This window comes from Tiliqua scincoides, chromosome 1, assembly GCF_035046505.1.
Source record: "Tiliqua scincoides isolate rTilSci1 chromosome 1, rTilSci1.hap2, whole genome shotgun sequence".
NCBI classification, from domain to species: domain Eukaryota; kingdom Metazoa; phylum Chordata; class Lepidosauria; order Squamata; family Scincidae; genus Tiliqua; species Tiliqua scincoides.
Genome location: NC_089821.1, coordinates 88,175,062 through 88,193,562, shown reverse-complemented (window position 1 = coordinate 88,193,562; position 18,501 = coordinate 88,175,062). Strand labels below are relative to the sequence as shown.

At 43.3% G+C, this 18,501-nt stretch overlaps 1 protein-coding gene and 1 pseudogene across 1 annotated transcript; both read left to right on the top strand.

Moving 5' to 3' along the window:
* The first annotated feature begins 14,280 nt into the window (after positions 1-14,280).
* LOC136663163 (transcription factor 15-like) lies at positions 14,281-15,718 on the top strand. The gene is made up of 2 exons (XM_066640146.1): positions 14,281-14,757; positions 15,686-15,718. The coding sequence occupies exons 1-2, from the start codon at positions 14,281-14,283 to the stop codon at positions 15,716-15,718; spliced, it is 510 nt and encodes a 169-aa protein (XP_066496243.1).
* Positions 15,719-16,742: 1,024 nt separating this feature from the next.
* LOC136637891 (5S ribosomal RNA) lies at positions 16,743-16,859 on the top strand (annotated as a pseudogene).
* Positions 16,860-18,501: the final 1,642 nt, after the last annotated feature.

Sequence of the window (18,501 nt, the reverse complement as noted above, 5' to 3'; positions counted from 1 at the left end):
AATGCAGGAGGTAAACTGCTTGCCTGCAACCTTGCTAATGCTGAACTACACAAGTTCTCCTCTTCATATCTGTTGCCAAGGGCCTCATTTTCCAAAGTCTCTCCTAACTCCATCTTGATTCCTTAGCTGACAGTCCTGAGAGTCACCCAGATTTCATCCTAGAAAGGGTAGGGGCCCCCTTTATTCAAGATCACGCAAAATAAGAACAATTGGTCAGAACAGAAAGCTGTAGCACTATAGGGCATCTGTGTGTCACCTTCCTATAATGCAGTGCTTTTCAGACTGGGGTGTCGCAATGCCCCAGCCTGAGAGCCCTGGGTAGTTCTCCCTTAAGCGGAGGGGTAGGGGGAAGGCAGAGACACGATGCTCAGCATCGCGTCTCTGATCTGGGTGCAGGGGCACGCTGCCACTCACCCCTGCCTGCAGCAGCCTCCCAGGGCTTGGGGCTTGGGGGAGCCTGGCGCCAGCCTCAGCAGGGCTCCCCACGCAGCGCAGAGCCCTCCAAAAGACTATCGCGACCACTTCTGGTTTTGCGCAGTTTTGCTGTGCTGCCTGCAACAAATAGTGGCTCTCAAACTCTCCCTGAGAGTTTGAGAACCACTGCTAGAAGGCCTTGCAAATTCAGGCTCCTTGCCTTGGCATAACCCATTTGCAAGCATAAATCTACCTGGATTAAAAAATTAAGCCTAACTGCCTGGTGGTCAGGCTGCCTGGGCAGCCTTTTCCAACTCCTTCTCCAGGAAGCCTCTCCCACCGACTACCTAACCCTGGACACTCTCCACACTCTGCTCTGCCTTTTGTCGCTTCAGAAACCTCTCCAATTGGGATGCAATTAAATCTTTGTGCCTTCCTGGAAGGACACACCTTAATCAAGCCCAGGAAACTCCTGTATGCGTACCTAGGAGGTGTTCCAGATACCATTATCATCCAGGAATGCCTTTGTATTCTTAGTCCAAAATCCTATCACTATCCCTGCTCTGGAAGTAAAACTGATGTATTTTCATCCCCACTGAAAATGTCCATGCTGTCCATTTTGATAGTCTCTCCCTCCACAGAGACTTCCACTCTGGTTAGGTCCTTCCTGCTCAGGAAAATATCTTGCCTCAGTGGTCACCTTCATCCCCCAAGGAGCTATGATCTCTCCTCACTAAAGGCATTTTTTTAATGGTGCTGTTTTTCCTTTTACCCCAGGATCCAAAGTCATGCAGCCCAGCTTTACTTTGCAGAAGGACATCTTCTCCCCAGTCTACCCAGCAGATTAAGGATAGGTAATTTCTGTCTCCCTCTAATCCTTGTAACAACACTTCCTCCCTTCTAAAATCCTCCATTCCCCAGTGCTTGTTTTTATACCTCCCACTAATTTTCTCCTTTTCTCCCATTGAGTCATCTCTGCTGGAAGAAACCAGCCCAGCTGGCAACCTGATTTTCTTTCTCTCCTTCACTTAACCCATGTCTGTTCAATTAGAGCTATTTACCAATATTCTTTCACCTATGATAAATTAGATCACAGCACAAATGATCTTACAGTAAACACTGCCTTTTCTTTGTATCTTGATATCCCTCAATAGTCTACATTCTTCTGGAAAACTCTCTCGTAGTTACTAGTAGCCTAATCAGAGACATTTTGAGGTTGTTCATTCCACTGTCCAGTCAATGATCCCATTGACAGCCATATACTGCATTTTGATCCCTTATGTTACAAATTACCCAAATTAGGGCACAATCCTAACCAGGTCTACTCAGAAGTCAGTCCAATTTTGCTCAATGGGGCTTACTCTCAGGAAAATGTGGTTAGGATTGCAGCCCTAGTTTAATTCTGGCCATCCCAGGCCCAAGACTGTGTGTATGTTAGAGGGGAGACTTGTGATGTTTCATTGGCAGAGGAGGTAAGCTCACCTCGCATACTTGTTGGGGTCCAATGACCATTGGAGAAGTTCATATTTCCTGGTAGAAATGTTCCTGTCTGAAAGAATAAGAATTATGGCATTCCCCCCATCTCAGAGCCAGCATGCTGCCCTTGTTCATCACACCAATCGTATTGGGAAGTTCCCCAAGTTTAAATATTTCTCAAAATGTTGCATCAGTCATTTCCAAGCCTTTACAAAAGGCTTCACTACATTATGTCTGCACAAATCTTTTCCAATTTTGACTTCTTCAATGACACACCTCCCTATAGTTCCATAGCAGACTACCTACTTACCTCTAGTTTGGATTAATCACTTGCCTTGTTTGTTGCTTTGAATGGATGGTCCTCTTTTTAAAGGGAGACAAAGCTGAACCAGGATAGTTTCCTTCAACTTCGGTATACAATAGAATGTGGCTCTCATCAATCAAGTTTCCAGTTTTGTTCGCTTAAAAAATCATATTTTTCTTTTCAGATTTGATGCTTATCGTGTATTTTATGGAACTTTAGAATACAAGACAAATCCAAAATAATGTGGATTTAGCAGATTTGGCAGAATTAACCAAGTTAATTTTCTCAACATGACTGTAAAGTAGTTAACTGCAGTTACATCCAGTCATTGGGCTAGAAAGATTTTTAATTCCTCTTTGCTTCAGTTCTGTCCTTCCCCTCCCACCAATGTAGCCATGCCCAAAAAGACTTGCACTACATTCTGCAGTCACAGAGGTCTCCTGTGAGGTTTCCACAGGAGACGTCTGCAACTGCCCCTATGGGTAAGCTGCTTCAGGGGTAAGTTTCTGAGGACTGGATGGGACTACTTGTACATCTGTGAGTCCAGGTCAAGGGTCAGGAGTAAGGAGTTCCTTTATCTTTCTCTACAATACCCTATTTGTAGACAGACCCTTCTCCAGAAGAACCTACTTACGACAAAAAACAATGAAGTTGTCATGATACGGGCAGCCCAGTCCTAAGTGCTGAGAGCGCTGGGTGTCATAAAAGAGCCCTAAAGTGCTCTTCAACACCATGCAAGTAAGCAGTGCCACTGGGAAAGACTGCATTGTCCTGTGGGTGCTGCATCCCACCCAAGGGCCGGAAAGTGCTGCACTGGGCAGCAGGGAGGTGCGGAAGGGCAGAATGGAGGCAGAGGTGTTTTGGGTTGAGAGGAAGGTGGGGAGAGGAGTGGTGCAGGTTCAGGAGGGGGTGGGGAAGGCAGAGCTGGCCTCCACTGTATCCTAACAAATGTTCCCTTACTCCTAGGAGACGTTCCACCTGCACAAATCCAGCACTGGATATAGCGTTGGCTTAGCGGCCTGGTGGCTCCACTGCGCCAGTGCTGGATAGGATTTGGTCATAAGTATGCTGCATTAGCAGGGAAGATAGTGTGGGTGCATAAGGTAGAATCAGAAACAGCTGAGTACCAGAAATGGCCAGATCTTCCCTCCCCTTCTGCATCTGGTTCCTGATTATCTTATTTTGTATTTCTTCTCTAACCACATGTCTTCCTTCTCTAGAGGATAAGGAGAAAGCTTCGGTATCATTCATAATTTAACAGTGTCTGCTCAATTTTCCCCACTAAAAAATCTAAGACCTTTATTACACATCTCAGGCTTATGACATTTATTTTGTGGAAAATAAAGTTGCAGTAGACCACCCCTTATAAATATTTTAGGCTTGTTTATGGATGATGCTTCTGAATATGCTCCTGGAATACACTATAGTGTTCACTATCCTATACATTACGTTTTAAGGCAGTGTCAATTTACTTCCATCCATTTTTCAAATGCAAGTTTGAGCAGAATGATATCAACTCCAAATGGTGCACTCACATGCTTGAGAGTAGTGGTGCAACATGTGATCCTGGAAGACTACTTCACATTTTGTATGAAGGTTAGAAATCTAAATCTACCTGTAAGTGGGCATTCGCACGTGCCCTCTCTCTCTCTCTCTCTCTCTCACACACACACACACACACACACACACACACACACACATACACACCCACACCATCTAAAGCAGTTGGGAACTTTAGAACAAAAGCACAATCCTATGCAAGCTTAATGCAAGAAATGTTGACTGGAGTTTACTCTCAGGAAAGTGAGCATAGGATTCCAGCCTTAGGATTTCTCAAACAGTAGTTCCCTATGCAAGTTCATCGCCTTTCAAGGCAGTGCAGAGAAGAGGCTGAATCCCCAAAGGCAGGGAATCAACCTGCCTGCCTTTGTTATTACTTGCAGTGACACATGCTTCCAAGTGTTCTCCTTGGTCATTTCGGGGACAGGGTGGTGGTCTCTTTGAGACCAGAATCATTCTCTGCTCCTTGGAATAACAAAGGGAGGCTCCTGCCACCACCCTCTCCAGCCACAAAGGGCTTCCTGATTAACTTCCAATTAAGCCACTACAAATCCTATGTAGATCTACTCAGAAGTACACCCTAGTCTGAATTCAGTGGGATTTATTCTCTAGTAAGGTGGATCACACAGATACAAAATACGTATTATGTAAGTACAAAATAAATTGATACAAAATAAATATTTATTTATTTAATATAATTTGACCTCATCTTTCCTCCACTTAGGTGAACTGCAAATATGTTGTGACACTACCCCCTTTATCTGCCCATCCCTTTGCCTCCTCTCTCTCTTTCTGGTTCTTTCAAAAACCAAACAAAAAAAAACACCCACCTCTGCAATGACTGAACCCTGCCCTCCAGCCCTTTTCATCCTTCTGTCCCCATACCCTTAGACTGCAATACTATGCACACTTTCCTGGAAGTAAGGAGTAAGCCCAACTTAACACAATGGGGCTTACTTTTGAGTAGACATGCATTGGATTGTCCTGTTAATAGAACATGTGCACAGTATGCAATACAACTCTAAGAGACTGGTTGATGAGGTTGTTTAGAGATGTGTGTGGAAAGATGCATCTGTTGCAAAGAATGGTATCTGAAATGCAAGGCAGGCAAAATCCTTCCTTGGGCTCTCTTTGCAGCCTGCTGTTTGTTTGGCTTTCCTAGTTATACTGAGCAAGACACAGTTTTCTGAGCCTGACTTTCAATTTGTGGCTTTCTGTGCTCTGAGAAGCCATTGGTAGCCGGGGGGGGCGGGGGTGGGGGAGGGGAAGAGAAGAATTGGATGAAGCTTCTGCGCGGCAATATTTTATTTTATCATTTGCAATTTGAGTTCCTAGGTCAGAATGATGATGTCACTTCCTGCTTGATGACATCACTTCAGGCTCTGGCATAACAATGATGGCAATTCCTGTTTGATGATGTCACTTCCAGTCATGACACCACTTCCGGTGGGTCCCAGCCAGATTGTCATTCTCAGAAGTGGGTCCCTGCCTAAAACATGTGAGAACCACTGCTCTACAGTGTCAGAAGTTTTTTGTAGCCCTATTGGAGATGCCAGGGATAGTCTGCAAGCACAGCAGGCACTCTGCCAGTGAGCTTAGCAATTGTTCTTTCCCAAACATATGTGTGTGTGAATGCACATGTGTGTGTTCTGAATACAGACACACTCAATGCCTTCCCCAACCAAACTTTGCGCTGTTCGTCAAGGCAGAAGTTTGTCTTTCCTTTTATTATCCCTCAAGTGCCATGGAATTTATGGGCTATACTACACTACTGTTACTGTTAGCAATTATATATATGCACACACACACAAACACAGAGAGAGAGAGAGAGAGAGAGAGAGAGAGAGAGAGAGAATAAAACTCATGAATAAGCTATAATGTCTAGAAATTGAAATGCTGTCTTTCAGAAAAATGATATATTTGAGCTAAATAATTGTTCAGAATTGCCTGGTAGGCAGTTTATCAATCCTAGTACCTCCCAGGCAGGTAACAGTTCCAGCTGCCAGGAACACAACTCTGTGCTGAGGAGTTTCAAAGACAAAAAAAGATAACTAGACAGATCTGGCTTAAGGCAGGTCATAGACAAGGGGATGCTTTCCACACAGAGACCTGTTCATGTCTGCCCAGAAAGTAAGTTATAATCCTTTATATATTGCCACTCAGACAGGCAGCTTATTCAGGTCTGACTGTAAGGCAGGTCAGCATGTAGATATGCCTAGGAGGCACAAAACTATGCAAGACGGGCCTTTCTGTTGCTTCAAAGAGTTATCAAGACAAGTCAAGAATTTCATTTTAATGGTTTCTCAGGAAAGATATTTCCTATTAAAAAAACACACAAAAAATACAAGCTCCTTCAGTATGGTTGCTGAGTGTGTTAAAAGGACTTCTCTAGAACTACACATTTTTATTACCAAGCACAGAAATAAACTTCTACTTTAACAATATCCTTTGGCATATATTTTTAACAGGGACAGTACAAACACTTTATAAGAACTTTGGGAAGTTTATGACAGAAAATAAGAGAATTGCACGATCCTGCTGGGCTGTACCACTTCAGACTTGTGGTGGCTATGGCATATTTGAATGCATGTCCATATAGTGGATATAAAAATGTAGACATAGACAACTATCATTTCAGGACACATCTCTGACATGCTAATTTTCTGTGTCAGGGAGTCTGCGTATTAGATAGTATTCATCACATAATTCTGTCAGTCATGTAGTTTGTCTTTAAGGCTACTTGAATAGAAATAAAACAAGAGTTGACTTCCAGCGTTGGTAGGGAAAGTAAGCTTTCTACTTAAAATATAGAATTGCAGCTATAGTTTGAGTAAAGAGAGTCATGCAATCTGCTGCCCAATCCTCTACACCACGTCAGTGCTGGTGGTGGGGGATAGGATTGGGCTGGAAGCCTGCAATCCTGTACTCATTTACCTGTGAGTAAGCCCTATTAAGCACAGTGGAACTTACTTCTGAGTAGAATTGCATTGTTGGCATATGCATATGTTCACAAGACACCCAGATGAAGCAGTTTGTTGGAACAACTCAATTCTAGGATCCAATGCATTTGGAGTGAAGAGATCTATCCCCCCCCATGGAAAATGAGTGATAAATGGTGTGCTCCTGCCTTTGCTCTAATTACAGGGGTTGAAAATTCAGCATGTCTTTACAAGATTTCAAGGGAGTTCCTCCCTGGGCTGATTTCAATCCAGCATAACGAAGACCTAATTCGCTGAAAAGCTCAATTACTACGAAGGCTTAGGGTCACAGTTCCAGTCATTTAGCGGGATTAAAAGCCTGTTTCCGTGTAAGGCAAATGCAGAACAAGGTGAAGTATCTCAAATATATCAGCACTTTTGAGTAGCTCTGAGGAAGCCTCTCACAGAAGCATTGGAAAGGGGGAAGAAGCTGCACATACTGCCACACAGTTGTCAGAAGAGCATACAAGTAATTATACACTGGATTACTTTGCTTTCATGCTTTATTGCTTCCTTTTCGAATTCACACCCTACAACTCCAAGTACATGAAAAGAAGCATTCAAGATGTGCACCTTCTAGTGTCCATGAATGCCCTTACTGTATCCATTGCAAAACCTCACTCCTTTCATGCAGTTTCCTTTCCTTTAACCCTATTCAGTTTGCTAGCTAGGAGAATAATTTAAGACATCAAATACATGAAAATAGTCCTTCAGAAGCCATAGAATCAAGGGCAAAACTGGGGGAAAAAATGAAGTTCATATTGTCAGGCATTCATCATCACAATCACTGCTTCTGTGTCACCGCTTGTTATAATTTCTGAATACCACAAAGGAAAAAAGGAAAAAGGAAACAGCAGAACTTTAAAGTGATGCACAGAATGTGGGATGGGGGGAATCCACAGTGACATCACATCCTGCTTTTGTGAGTCACCACAATAAGCGGAATTTCTTGCAAGTATCAAAAAGAATTCTGTGCCCATGAAAAAAGTATATACCAAAATGTGTTGGGTATCCTGGATTTTTTTTCTAGTAAGTGCCATATTCTGGGCATTTTTTTTTAAGTTTTGTTTTCTCTTTCATTCCTTGCTTTGGTGCTTCCTTCTTTCTTTGTTGATACTTTTCCTGCCTTTCATCATCCTTGAAAATTAAGTTATCCCATCTCTGTTATTTATTCATTTTTACAACATTCTCTTTATTTGATTTTAATCACGAGGAAGAAATTGATCCAGAATGAAAATACTAACCTCACAGAGGCCATTGGGAGGGCCTAACCAACTGATTTGTAAAAGCTAATGACACATGCATATAAAAAAAATATAAGTACACCTGAGACATTACAGTAACAATCTATGTGCACTTACTTGGGATGTGGTCTATTGAACTCAGTGGACCTTCTGAGTAGATATGCATAGGCTTGTGCAGTGTGGAACTGTGGGCCATATAGTCCAAAACTTCAGTACACAATGAACATCTTGATTAGGATAGCAAGGTTGGATGTATCTCAAGACCTGAGATTTCTGAGGTGGTAATGTCAGTGAAGGGGTAAGGCTCAGAGGTAAAGGGTCAAGGACAGTAGTAGAAGGGTGAAACTGAACTTTAAAGGGGCAGAGCCCAGCTTAAAATGAGCACAAATGCTCAAAAGTGCTCAAAATGACCCAAGATTTACCTTTGCCTGAGGAAAAAAAAAGCTGAAGAAATTGAGTCATTTTTGGGAAACTGATAATCCCGATCTCATGGTATTGCCAATTGAGGGGAGAGAATTGAATTGATTCATTTTGTATTTCTTTGCTTTGGGGCAATTGCATTGTCCTAAAGTTACACCTCAGTAATGCTGAGAAGTGAAACTGATCTAATCATGTTCAGTATGTGATTCACAAACTCTGGTGGGAAGACACCTTCAATATTTTGTTTACTTATTGAAAGTATTTATTTCACAACCCACACACCTCCATGCAAGACCATCAGGACAGCATACAACTCTCTTGAACAAACCATATCAAGCAACCAGTTAAAACAAGTAATGAGCAAGAGACATTGAAAAAAGTAAATAATCTCCCCAACATTTTTGAACTGCATCATGCAGTAAGTAAGTCATCATAAGGAAGATAAGTAATGACCAACCACTGCACCTGTTTGATTACACACCTCTGCAAAGCGCCTGCTCTCTGTGTATCCATCCCATGATCTGCACTATGTAGGCTGTTTTCTGATGGTTAATGGCTGGACAGTCTCACCTTCCCAACAGGGAGCTGGGTTAAAAGAACTTTTGGTCTACTGATTCTATGATTGTACTTTGTCAGTCATGTACAAACATGTTTCCCATTGATAATACGACATTTGCACCAATTTAGTCATCCTACTATTACTAACCAAGGAAAACTAGGAAAAGGAACAACAACATCAATCCTGAGCTACGATGCGGTCCTTAAGTATGTATTCTGCACAGAGCTTGCTAAAATGTTATCCCAATCAATAATGTAGTAATTAAAGCCACCAGTGTTTCACAAGACACTCTGAGCCATGTAGCCAGTTCTTGTTGAAAGTTCATGCAGTCTTGGAGGTGAAAAACAGGGATCATTAAATCAGCTTTTTTTTTTTTTTGTCCTTAATGACTGGATTTGCTCTTTGTTATACCAGCTGCAAAGTCTCACTCTTCTCCAACACTTTTCCTTCCTTCCTTCTTTTTTTCTCCACTGGGAAACATAAAGCCATAAATTTCAGAAAAGAGTTTGCAGAGAAAAGAGAGCAAGATTGGTCCTCTTCTCCAATCTTTGACCTACATGTTTGTATCACAAAAGCTCCTAGACCCCACAATCGATTTTGTGATGTGTGAAAGAGCTCTGTGAAACCCATTTTCAAAGATGCAGGTGTGAACAACAATATCCGCTTAAAGACCATCCACATTTCTTGCAGGATTCCCAGATATCTGTGATTAGATAACGGCACCTGCATACATCTGAAGAAAGAGAAGGTAGAGGGCAGGTACTCCAGTCTGGGAACATTAATCATGAAAGAACTACAAACCTTCTTGTTATCCTGCAAGAAATTTGGACTTTCCTTTTGTACACATCTGACAGCCCAAGCCTATGCATGTCTACTTGGAAGTAAGTCTCATTATAGACTGTGGGGTTACTCCCAGGTAAGGGTGGATACAACTGCAGCCTGAATCTTGGAAACATGTTTCACTGTCATTCTTACATCATAAAGTCTTAGATCAATGCAACATGCAGGTCTGGGGTAGTAATGATGTCAAAGTTTGTAATTGGTTTGGTATATAAATTTGTATAGTTCAAAAATGGTCAGCAGTATTACAAACTGAGTAATACTTATTTGAGTATTAAGTATTACAAACTTATTTAAGAACCAATAAGTTTTTTTCTGGCTCTGAATGTTACTGCAAGAGTCTATATGATAGCATTCAGCAGGTCAGAGCCAAAACCCAGCTGTCTTATAGGTGCCTGCCCTTAATGCGAACCCCCTACTCCTGGTGAAACTCTTGATGATTACTATCAAACTATAGGAACAACAAAGCCAATTGATTTGTAGGAACGGAGCAGAAGGTCTGTAATGTTAACTACTTACTCTCAATAAAACTCTCACTGATGGCTGTGAACGATGTGACCAGACCAGAACAAGCATCCCTTGATTTGGGAAGATATTCTCTATGTGGGCCAATCAGTTCTCTCTCAGTTGTTGCTTCCAAACATTTATGTGACTGTTGCTCCATGTGCAGATCTAAAACTCTCTCTTTACCCCAAGAGTGTGTTTGGGGTGTGTGAATTTCCAGTGTTGTGACATGGGTGCCCAGCAGATAAAACCAGACTATAATTCCCAGGAGGGAAATGTGTAAATTCGTGCATACCCTCAGTGCATGTGCCCCAGCATTACAACAGAGAGAAAATATAACTTTTTTCTTGCTAAGAAAGCTTTTAAATATTGAACCCATTCCAAATCAAAGAAAATTCATCTATAACAAGATCCAGGACCTGGTTTAGTTAAATGTATTGAAAGTAATAAACATAGGGCAAGCTGAAACTACAAGAGGATAAACTTTACTCCAGTATTAATGCCTGCTCAAGAAATACAAGCCAAACCTGGGTTGCATGAAATTAGCTGAATAGTTCTTTGGATACTGGTCAAACTCAGTATAAATTTACTATTTTATTTATGACACAGCCAAATCCTATCCTCCACTGCATTGTATGGGCTGATCGGGAACCATGATACAATGAAGAGGTAACTATACAAAATTCTTACCTACCATGCCATGGTCCCCAATGAGTCTACTTGAATCTGCACCAGCTCTTTGAATGGAGAAAGTTCAAGTGGACCCAAGCGGGCATGGCAAGTATGAGTGTGTGGGGGGACGGGACGACATAGGATATTGGTGGTACCATTGCTGCTGACAACTAGCCCCTGTCCACCCCAACATGCCTCTCAGTGGGCCTGATCCCTGCCCAGATCCTCTTCCTTTCCACCCTTTTCCTCCACACCTACTGCCCACGCTGCACCAACTCATTGCCGCTGGGGGAGCCACTACTGCATATGTGGCACTACTCACTATTTGCAGCAGTGGCCCAACAGCAGTCCAGCTTTCACACCACTGGAACACAGCCTGCTGCTGGACCAGGGATGTGTGGTGTGGGTGTGGCAGGTGAGGTAGAACCATCCCATCATAGTCCATGGAAAAGCACTGCAGCTGCCCTATCTCCTTACACCCAAGGAGGCTCTCCTTACATCAGCTTTCTCAGGGGTAAGGAAAGCCTCCTTGGGTGTAAGCAGGCAGTGCAGCTGCAGTGCTTTTCTATGGACTATGATGGGATGGTTCTGGCACACCTGCACTGCACATCCCTGTGCTGGACTGCATCACTGATACAATGCACTGCTAGCTATACAAAATAAGCATTTGCAGAATACCTTCAGTTGCCTTCTCTGCTAAGCACCTGTACCCTGAAGGAAGGAATCCCATTAAATTAAAGAAATGGCATCATCCTGTTGCCTAGGGATTGTTGTGTTGCAACCACAAATGGGCATTAACAGTGTTTGTCAGGGGATATGATGACCCTCAGCCAAGAACGCCACAGCAGCTGGCCGTTTGGAAGCATTTGCCTTTGTGAGAAAAGGGAGGCATCTCTGGTAATCCAACCCTAGAGTGGAAAAATGGATTAATATTTAGACAACAATGACAGTAATCTTCTGTTGGGTCACCTAAAAATGGTTGTTCGGTCCTGGGTAATTAGTTTGAGTGCCAGTCAGACGATTCAGCTGGGAAAACCTGGACCATGACCTTTCCTGGGCATTTAAGTGCAGTGGTGCTGTCAGTGTTCTGTGAAAAAGAGAGGCATTATGAATGAGGGCAGATGATGACCTTTGAATGGCTAAGGAAGGCATGTTTTTAAAAAGGACAAAAAAATGTGCGCATTAACGATACTGGAGAGAAAAAGGGATCCACGCCACTAAAACCCTCCTCTGTCCAGTTGAAAGTGATACAAAGCCATTTGCCAAGCATATGCAGGGCAGCCATTTACAGAAGCATTGGGGTGTCTGCCAGTGTGTGTGTACCCCATTATCCACTGAATTGGCTGCGTGGCCTATTTGGGGATCAGTGGATGAGGAGTTGATGCTGCTGTGTGTTGAATCAGTTCACCCATCTGTCTAGGCCAGGCACTGACCAGAAGCCACCCTGCAGGGTTTCAGAGGTGTCTTCTTTCCCAGCCTGACTGACAGAAGCAGGAACTAGACCTGGGAACTTCTGAATGCAAAGCAGGGGCTCTGCTGCGGAGCCCCTGACCTTTCCTGAGTTCTTGGCAGGATACTTATTCTTCCAGTTTTGAGTGTCAAGGCAGATAACAGTAAAATGTAAAAGCACCAAAAAAATTAAAGCATGTTAAAAAACAGCTGTTCTCTCTCTCTCTCTCTCTCTCACACACACACACACACACACACAACACACACAGAGGATGGTGGCAAGGAACTCAGAGGGAAGATTAAAAAAAAAACAGCTTCAGGGAAGCAGGGAAAGTGAGAAACAGTGGCAAGACACTTCTGGAAAGGGTAAGATTTCCCATGATTTTAGAGACCTCTCAAAAACAGCCCAGATATGCCCATTTTCATTTCAAGGAAAGAAGCTGTAAACCTTTCTCCGAAAGGACTTATGGCTCCCACGGCCAGGTTGCAGAAGGCCCTGTAGCACAGGCATGCACTGCCCCCTCCCACCCCGCCTGCACCCTGATGGCCAGTCACTGGTACAGTATTGAGGTTTCAGGGGTTGGCTGAGCAGGGGGCCTTTCTGTTGATGCCTGCTCTGGCTGACCTCGATGCCCCTGCTGATGACATGCCTCTTGATATTTACAGTGTCTCTGCTGAACCAAAACACTGCCTCGTAAACAAGCATTCCATACTCAGACACACACAAACATCCACTCACCAAAGTTAGTCCTAAGGCCCCTCCTATTCATTCTGCAAAAACTACGTGCGCAGTGTCTTGTTTCTATTCAAGTTTGGCAGATTTTTCTGGTGCTTTCATTCCTGAGAACTAGAATCTGAAGCTGAAGCCAGATCCTCCCCCCAGCCATTGTCCTGCTAATGTTATCCATGCTTAGGATAACATTAGCAGAAGCGCAATCTGTGAATGACGCTGTCGGAGGCATGTCAGCTGGAAGCTTTTGAAAATGAGGCTGGCTACACAGTGCAACAGGATACCAAGCTGCTGGAAGAGCCATAGGAGGCATAAGAATTTGGAGATGGGCAGGGATGTCTGCTTATGAGTGATGAGGGGGACAAATACACTCTTGGGAACATACTTCCGAACTGCAGGCCGCTCCTAACTAGCACCTGTGCAATGTTGTTTTGCAGCCCATATTGACGAAGAAGAATGACCCATTGTGTTTGGTGGTGCTTGACCATGGGGAAGGGCACATAGGAGTGCACGAGTGATGTTTAAAATGAATGACCGTGATTAAATTAGGATCTTTCTGTCCTTTGAAATATGCACAAGAAGGAAAGTCATTTTATAATATGCAACAATTGGTAAGCTTTTATTTTGTTTTTTTGTTGTAGGTAGGTAGGTAGGTAGGTAGGTAGGTAGGTAGGTAGGTAGGTAGAAAGAAAGAAAGAAAGAAAGAAAGAAAGAAAGAAAGAAAGAAAGAATCTTCCTTATGGAAGTGCTAAGAGGCCAGAGAGATTTTCTGTGCAGCTTGAGGCATTTCAGAGGCTAACTGAAACTGACAGCACAGGACAGGGCAAGGCCTTCATTGCCCCACCGCACATGCTCATTGTGGCTGCCTGGAGAGCTTGCACATTTTTACATGACAAGGGGAAAACAGGTGCACAGCTTTGCCGTGGCTGTGCTGCTACTTTCAGGCAGCAGCTCCACCTCCTTTGCCTTATTTACAGAGCGACCATATGCTTGAGCTAAAAGGAGCAACGATTCAAAAAATGATCCTGCTGCTGGAGGGGAGTTGGGACAGCGGCGGCTGATGCTCACAGGAGCAATGTGGCAGCTGCTGGGCATAAAAGTGATGGGGCCGAGGGGCTGCAGGGCTCACCATGAAGGCGAGCGGGGATGCTGCATCCGACCTGGAGGAGCTGGAAAGCGGCAGCAGCGAGAGCAGCTCGGGGAAATCCCTGCCTTCCGCCGGGGCCCCAGGCAAGCGCAAGCGAAAGAGCCCTCGGCTGAGCGGCCTTAGCAAGCAGAGGCAAGCTGCCAATGCTCGGGAGAGGGACCGGACGCACAGTGTGAACACGGCTTTCAGTGCTCTGCGCACTCTCATCCCAACTGAGCCTGCAGATCGCAAGCTCTCCAAGATCGAGACCTTGCGCCTGGCCTCCAGCTATATCTCGCACCTGGCCAACATGCTGCTCTTACAGCAGCAGCAGCAGCAACAACAAAGTGAAGAATTGGGAATAGAGTCTCTGTCAGTGAGACAACCCTGCTTGCAATACCAGCCTCTCCTGCAGGGCGGCAGCAGTGCCACGACACCAAGACCAATCTGCACCTTCTGCCTGAGCAACCAGAGGAAATTGGTAAGGCTGGGCTCCAGCACTCGCAGATCTCAGACTGTGGCCATGGTGGAATGTGGTTTGTTTCTGGGTGGATTTGGTGGGTGACAATTTTCCAGCAGGAAAATCCCCTCCTCCAGTCTTCATTATTATCATTGTTGTTGTTGATTGTGTTAGGACTCTAGATTCTGATTTTTGCTGCAGGTGTAGAAACCACAACCTGAACTGGCATTAGTTGAAAAAGGGAAAGAGGAATCTCAGCATTCATGTTTACAATGTGTCTAATGATAGGAAATGTATATGCAGCACAGAAAAACCTTGTCCAGTACTCATGCAATATCCTGAATTTTTTATTTTAAATGCCTCTTGAATACAGCTTTTAAATCATGCTGCTGAGCATACAAACTTACTTCTTATGAGAATTTCTTTCATGAACAAATATAGGAATGTTGCATTTTGCTTTATGTTGTCATTTGAAAACATAATTCATTTCTCCCCTTTGTCTTGAATTTCCATAATCAGAGTCTGCCATGTGTATCTTCCAGTTTACATTTCCTGGCTATTGTAGAGTTTTTCTTCATCCTCTTCCACACATAGCTTTTTGTCACCTCAAGAGAATTTCTTTTTTTAATTAAACATTCATTATAGCTTTATGGCATCTGGCCCACCTTGTGGTTTACACTGCAGAGAAAAAGATGAAAGTATTGGGAAATGGAGAAAATGTGTTTTTATGTTTCAAAACATCACCTTTTGCAGGCTTGAAAACCTAACCGCTTCCAAAACCGATAGGTGGGACAACTTATGCCTGGTTGGGTCAATCTTTTTTCAGCAGGTGTGAAACTTGGGCGAGATGAGCATTGACATCTAAGATGAAATGAAACAAGAATCTGCACTGCACACTGCAGATTGTATAATGGCTGTTGTATAATGGATGCCTTTATCCTCTTTGCAGCACAAAGAAAGGGAGAAACACTTGTCTCTTTAAGAGGTTTGTGGATGTTGATTCAGATGCGAAGCTTGTACAAATGCCGGACTGGGTATAGAACAGCTGAAGGTAACATCTCTTCAACCACAAAATAATGTTTACATTGAAATTGTACAGTTATGTCGAGATATCGGTGAAAGTCACCCTGATTTGCACTTTGTTTTCCATTGCAACAGGCTTACTCAAAGGGGCTTTTTGCAGATGAAACTGAACACGGTGGGGAACGTTGCACCTGGTGTGGCAGCTATTTTCGTGCGAGAAATGCTAAACCTAAGCAGCCAAGCCCTGATACTGATGCCTTCTAAACCTATGTCACGTGATGGAACTTGAACTTTCAAACACCCAGTGTCTCTTCTTCATGGAGACTCTCATAATGCACCAGACCCACAGGCTCTAGCCACTGGGGCTGAACACTGTCATGCTTCTCTCTTTTTCAGCCAAATGCTCATTGGCCTCTGCTGACATATTCAAGAGCTTGCAATGAAATACTATATCACAGGTTTGTACACAAATGATAGGAAGAGTACATTTAGATGTCACACAGAGCATCCTAGTTTAGTTACATCCATAGCAAGACGGCCCCTATCTATGCCAGTTCTGGTATAGGTGTTTGTCGTTTAATAGACACATCTGCAGCTGATCTCACTCTTGGTCAATCACTGTGGGACAGTGCGGGGTTTCCCTCTATCTCATGAAGAACTCCAGGTTGCCCCAAATTCATTAACTTATTTTGTCAAGATGACTGCCAATAGGTCCAATGTTGGGACATTTGGAATTATGTTGTTAATTTTATGCAGTCAAAAACTAGCCCTGGGCAAGGTGGGAATACTCTCAGGCCCCAATCCCAATGTAGAGGCATGCTGTTGGAACATGCATTCCGCCAGCAGGCCAGGCCTTTGCATTGTCGCAAAAGCACCATAAAGCACTTTGCGATGGCACAAAGGGCAGGGCACAATGGCATGAAGGACATTGGCATCCCTGGATATTCACAACTGGGTTTTGTTTTTTTTTTAAATCCCAGTCAGGCAGCAACTGTTACCCTGCATGTGCCTGATCTTGTCTGATCTTGGAAGCTAAGCAGGGCCAGGCCTGGTTAGTACTTGGTTGGGAGACCGCCTGGGAATACCAGGTGCTGTAGGCTTATACCATAGTCTTTTGAGACTGAAGGTTGCCAACCATGTATCCCACTATAACTGGGCAGCAAACCCTGTGTTATATATCTTAGCCCTAACCTTAACTCTACCTTTGCTTTTTAAAAATAAAAAGTGCAGCTAATATAAATATACATATTTTGGGACATAAATGTCCAGGACACAAAAAGAATGGACACAAATGTCCAATACTGGGGTGCATTTGACTGGAACACAGTTGTCCAGGATGCAATGGTCCTGTCACAATATATTACATACTGTATCTGTTCTTTGTCCGCTTTAGCTCCTGGTCATTACCTGTTTTATGGATGCTTCACTGTTAGAGGTGATTCACACATTAGACTCGAGTATAACTGGGCACACGTCAAAGATGCAGCATATATCTGCTCCAAAATATATGAGGCAACTACACATGTTTATTATTTCACAGAACCATAGCGTGGGTAGCCAATGTCAGCTGCAGAAGAAACCCATCTTTAGTCATGTGAAGGCAGCCACAGACTTGTACTTCATGAGTTCTCCTGTAAACTGAGCTTCGCTAAGTGGCTCTTGAGGCAGATACAGCCAAACTGACGGGAGGTTCCTTGCTTGGCCTTGAAACTTGAGAAGGGCTATGCGGTGACTCAGGCCAATTCTTGAAACAGTGTGGGATCTTTCTAAATTTGTTCACTGTTGAAGTGTGGAGCGGGGAAAGTTTCTCATGGGCCCTCTAAATTTATCTAGCTCTCCTAGCTTACTCGCAAGTTGTTCCTGTATGTTATCACTGGTGCTATCTGATTGTGGCTTGTCTTGTAGCCAAGCAGTCTTTGTTTTGAATTAAGCTGAAACGTGAAAGATGTGTCACATTTCCAAATCTGGACAGAATAGCAAGAATAAGGCTTACAGTAAAGGCTTTCTAAAATTGTCCACTGGGTTTTTCCTTCAGAGGATGAGTATGGATATTGTAGGGAGGTACTACACAGTTTTTTTTAAAGTGGTGTAAACTGTGTTACCTTGTCTCGTAGGTTATGTTCAAAAGCAGTTTGGTAAAATGAATAAGGCTGTGCTCCTATACACACTTTTCTGGGAGTAAGTCTCATTTAAAACAATGGGATTTACTTTTGAGTAGATACGCATAGACTTGAGGTGTAAAGAACACTTAAGTCCTGAAGGTATATCAAATTAACAAACCACCACCCCAAACTATTGTTCTTAAGAATTCCTTAACTTTTGGCTTTATAAATCTCATGTGTAAATGCCCATGAAAAGAAAATTCTATAGCAAGCATTTCAATGTGCAATCTGGATCTTTTCAGTGTTTGAATTATAAGAGAGGCAGAAGGGACCTGACCCCCTTATCTTTTCCTAATGGTTTGTGCTGGCTGACCTGTTTGATGGTCACTGTTTTTAGAAGTCTAAGGGGAAAGGCATGATTTGGCAAAAATTGTGGGGGACTTGTGGATTTCGAAAAGAATCTCCCTACTGTTCTCTTTATAATTCAAGCACTCTCTCCTAGCAGGCCAGTATCCTTGTTATAACTCTGTCTTTTAATCACAGTCAAGAAAAAAAACTATCAAACCCCCCACCCCCAAAAAAAAAGTTGTTACAAAAGGATGCAATCCTAAACATCCTTATTAGGAAATTGTGCCTCCTG

Coding starts and splice junctions, on each gene's coding strand:
- LOC136663163 (XM_066640146.1), top strand. CDS start 14,281: ATGAAGGCGAGCGGGGATGCTGCATCCGACCTGGAGGAGCTGGAAAGC. Junction 14,758..15,685: donor TGAGCAACCAGAGGAAATTG/GTAAGGCTGGGC, acceptor TCCTCTTTGCAG/CACAAAGAAAGGGAGAAACA.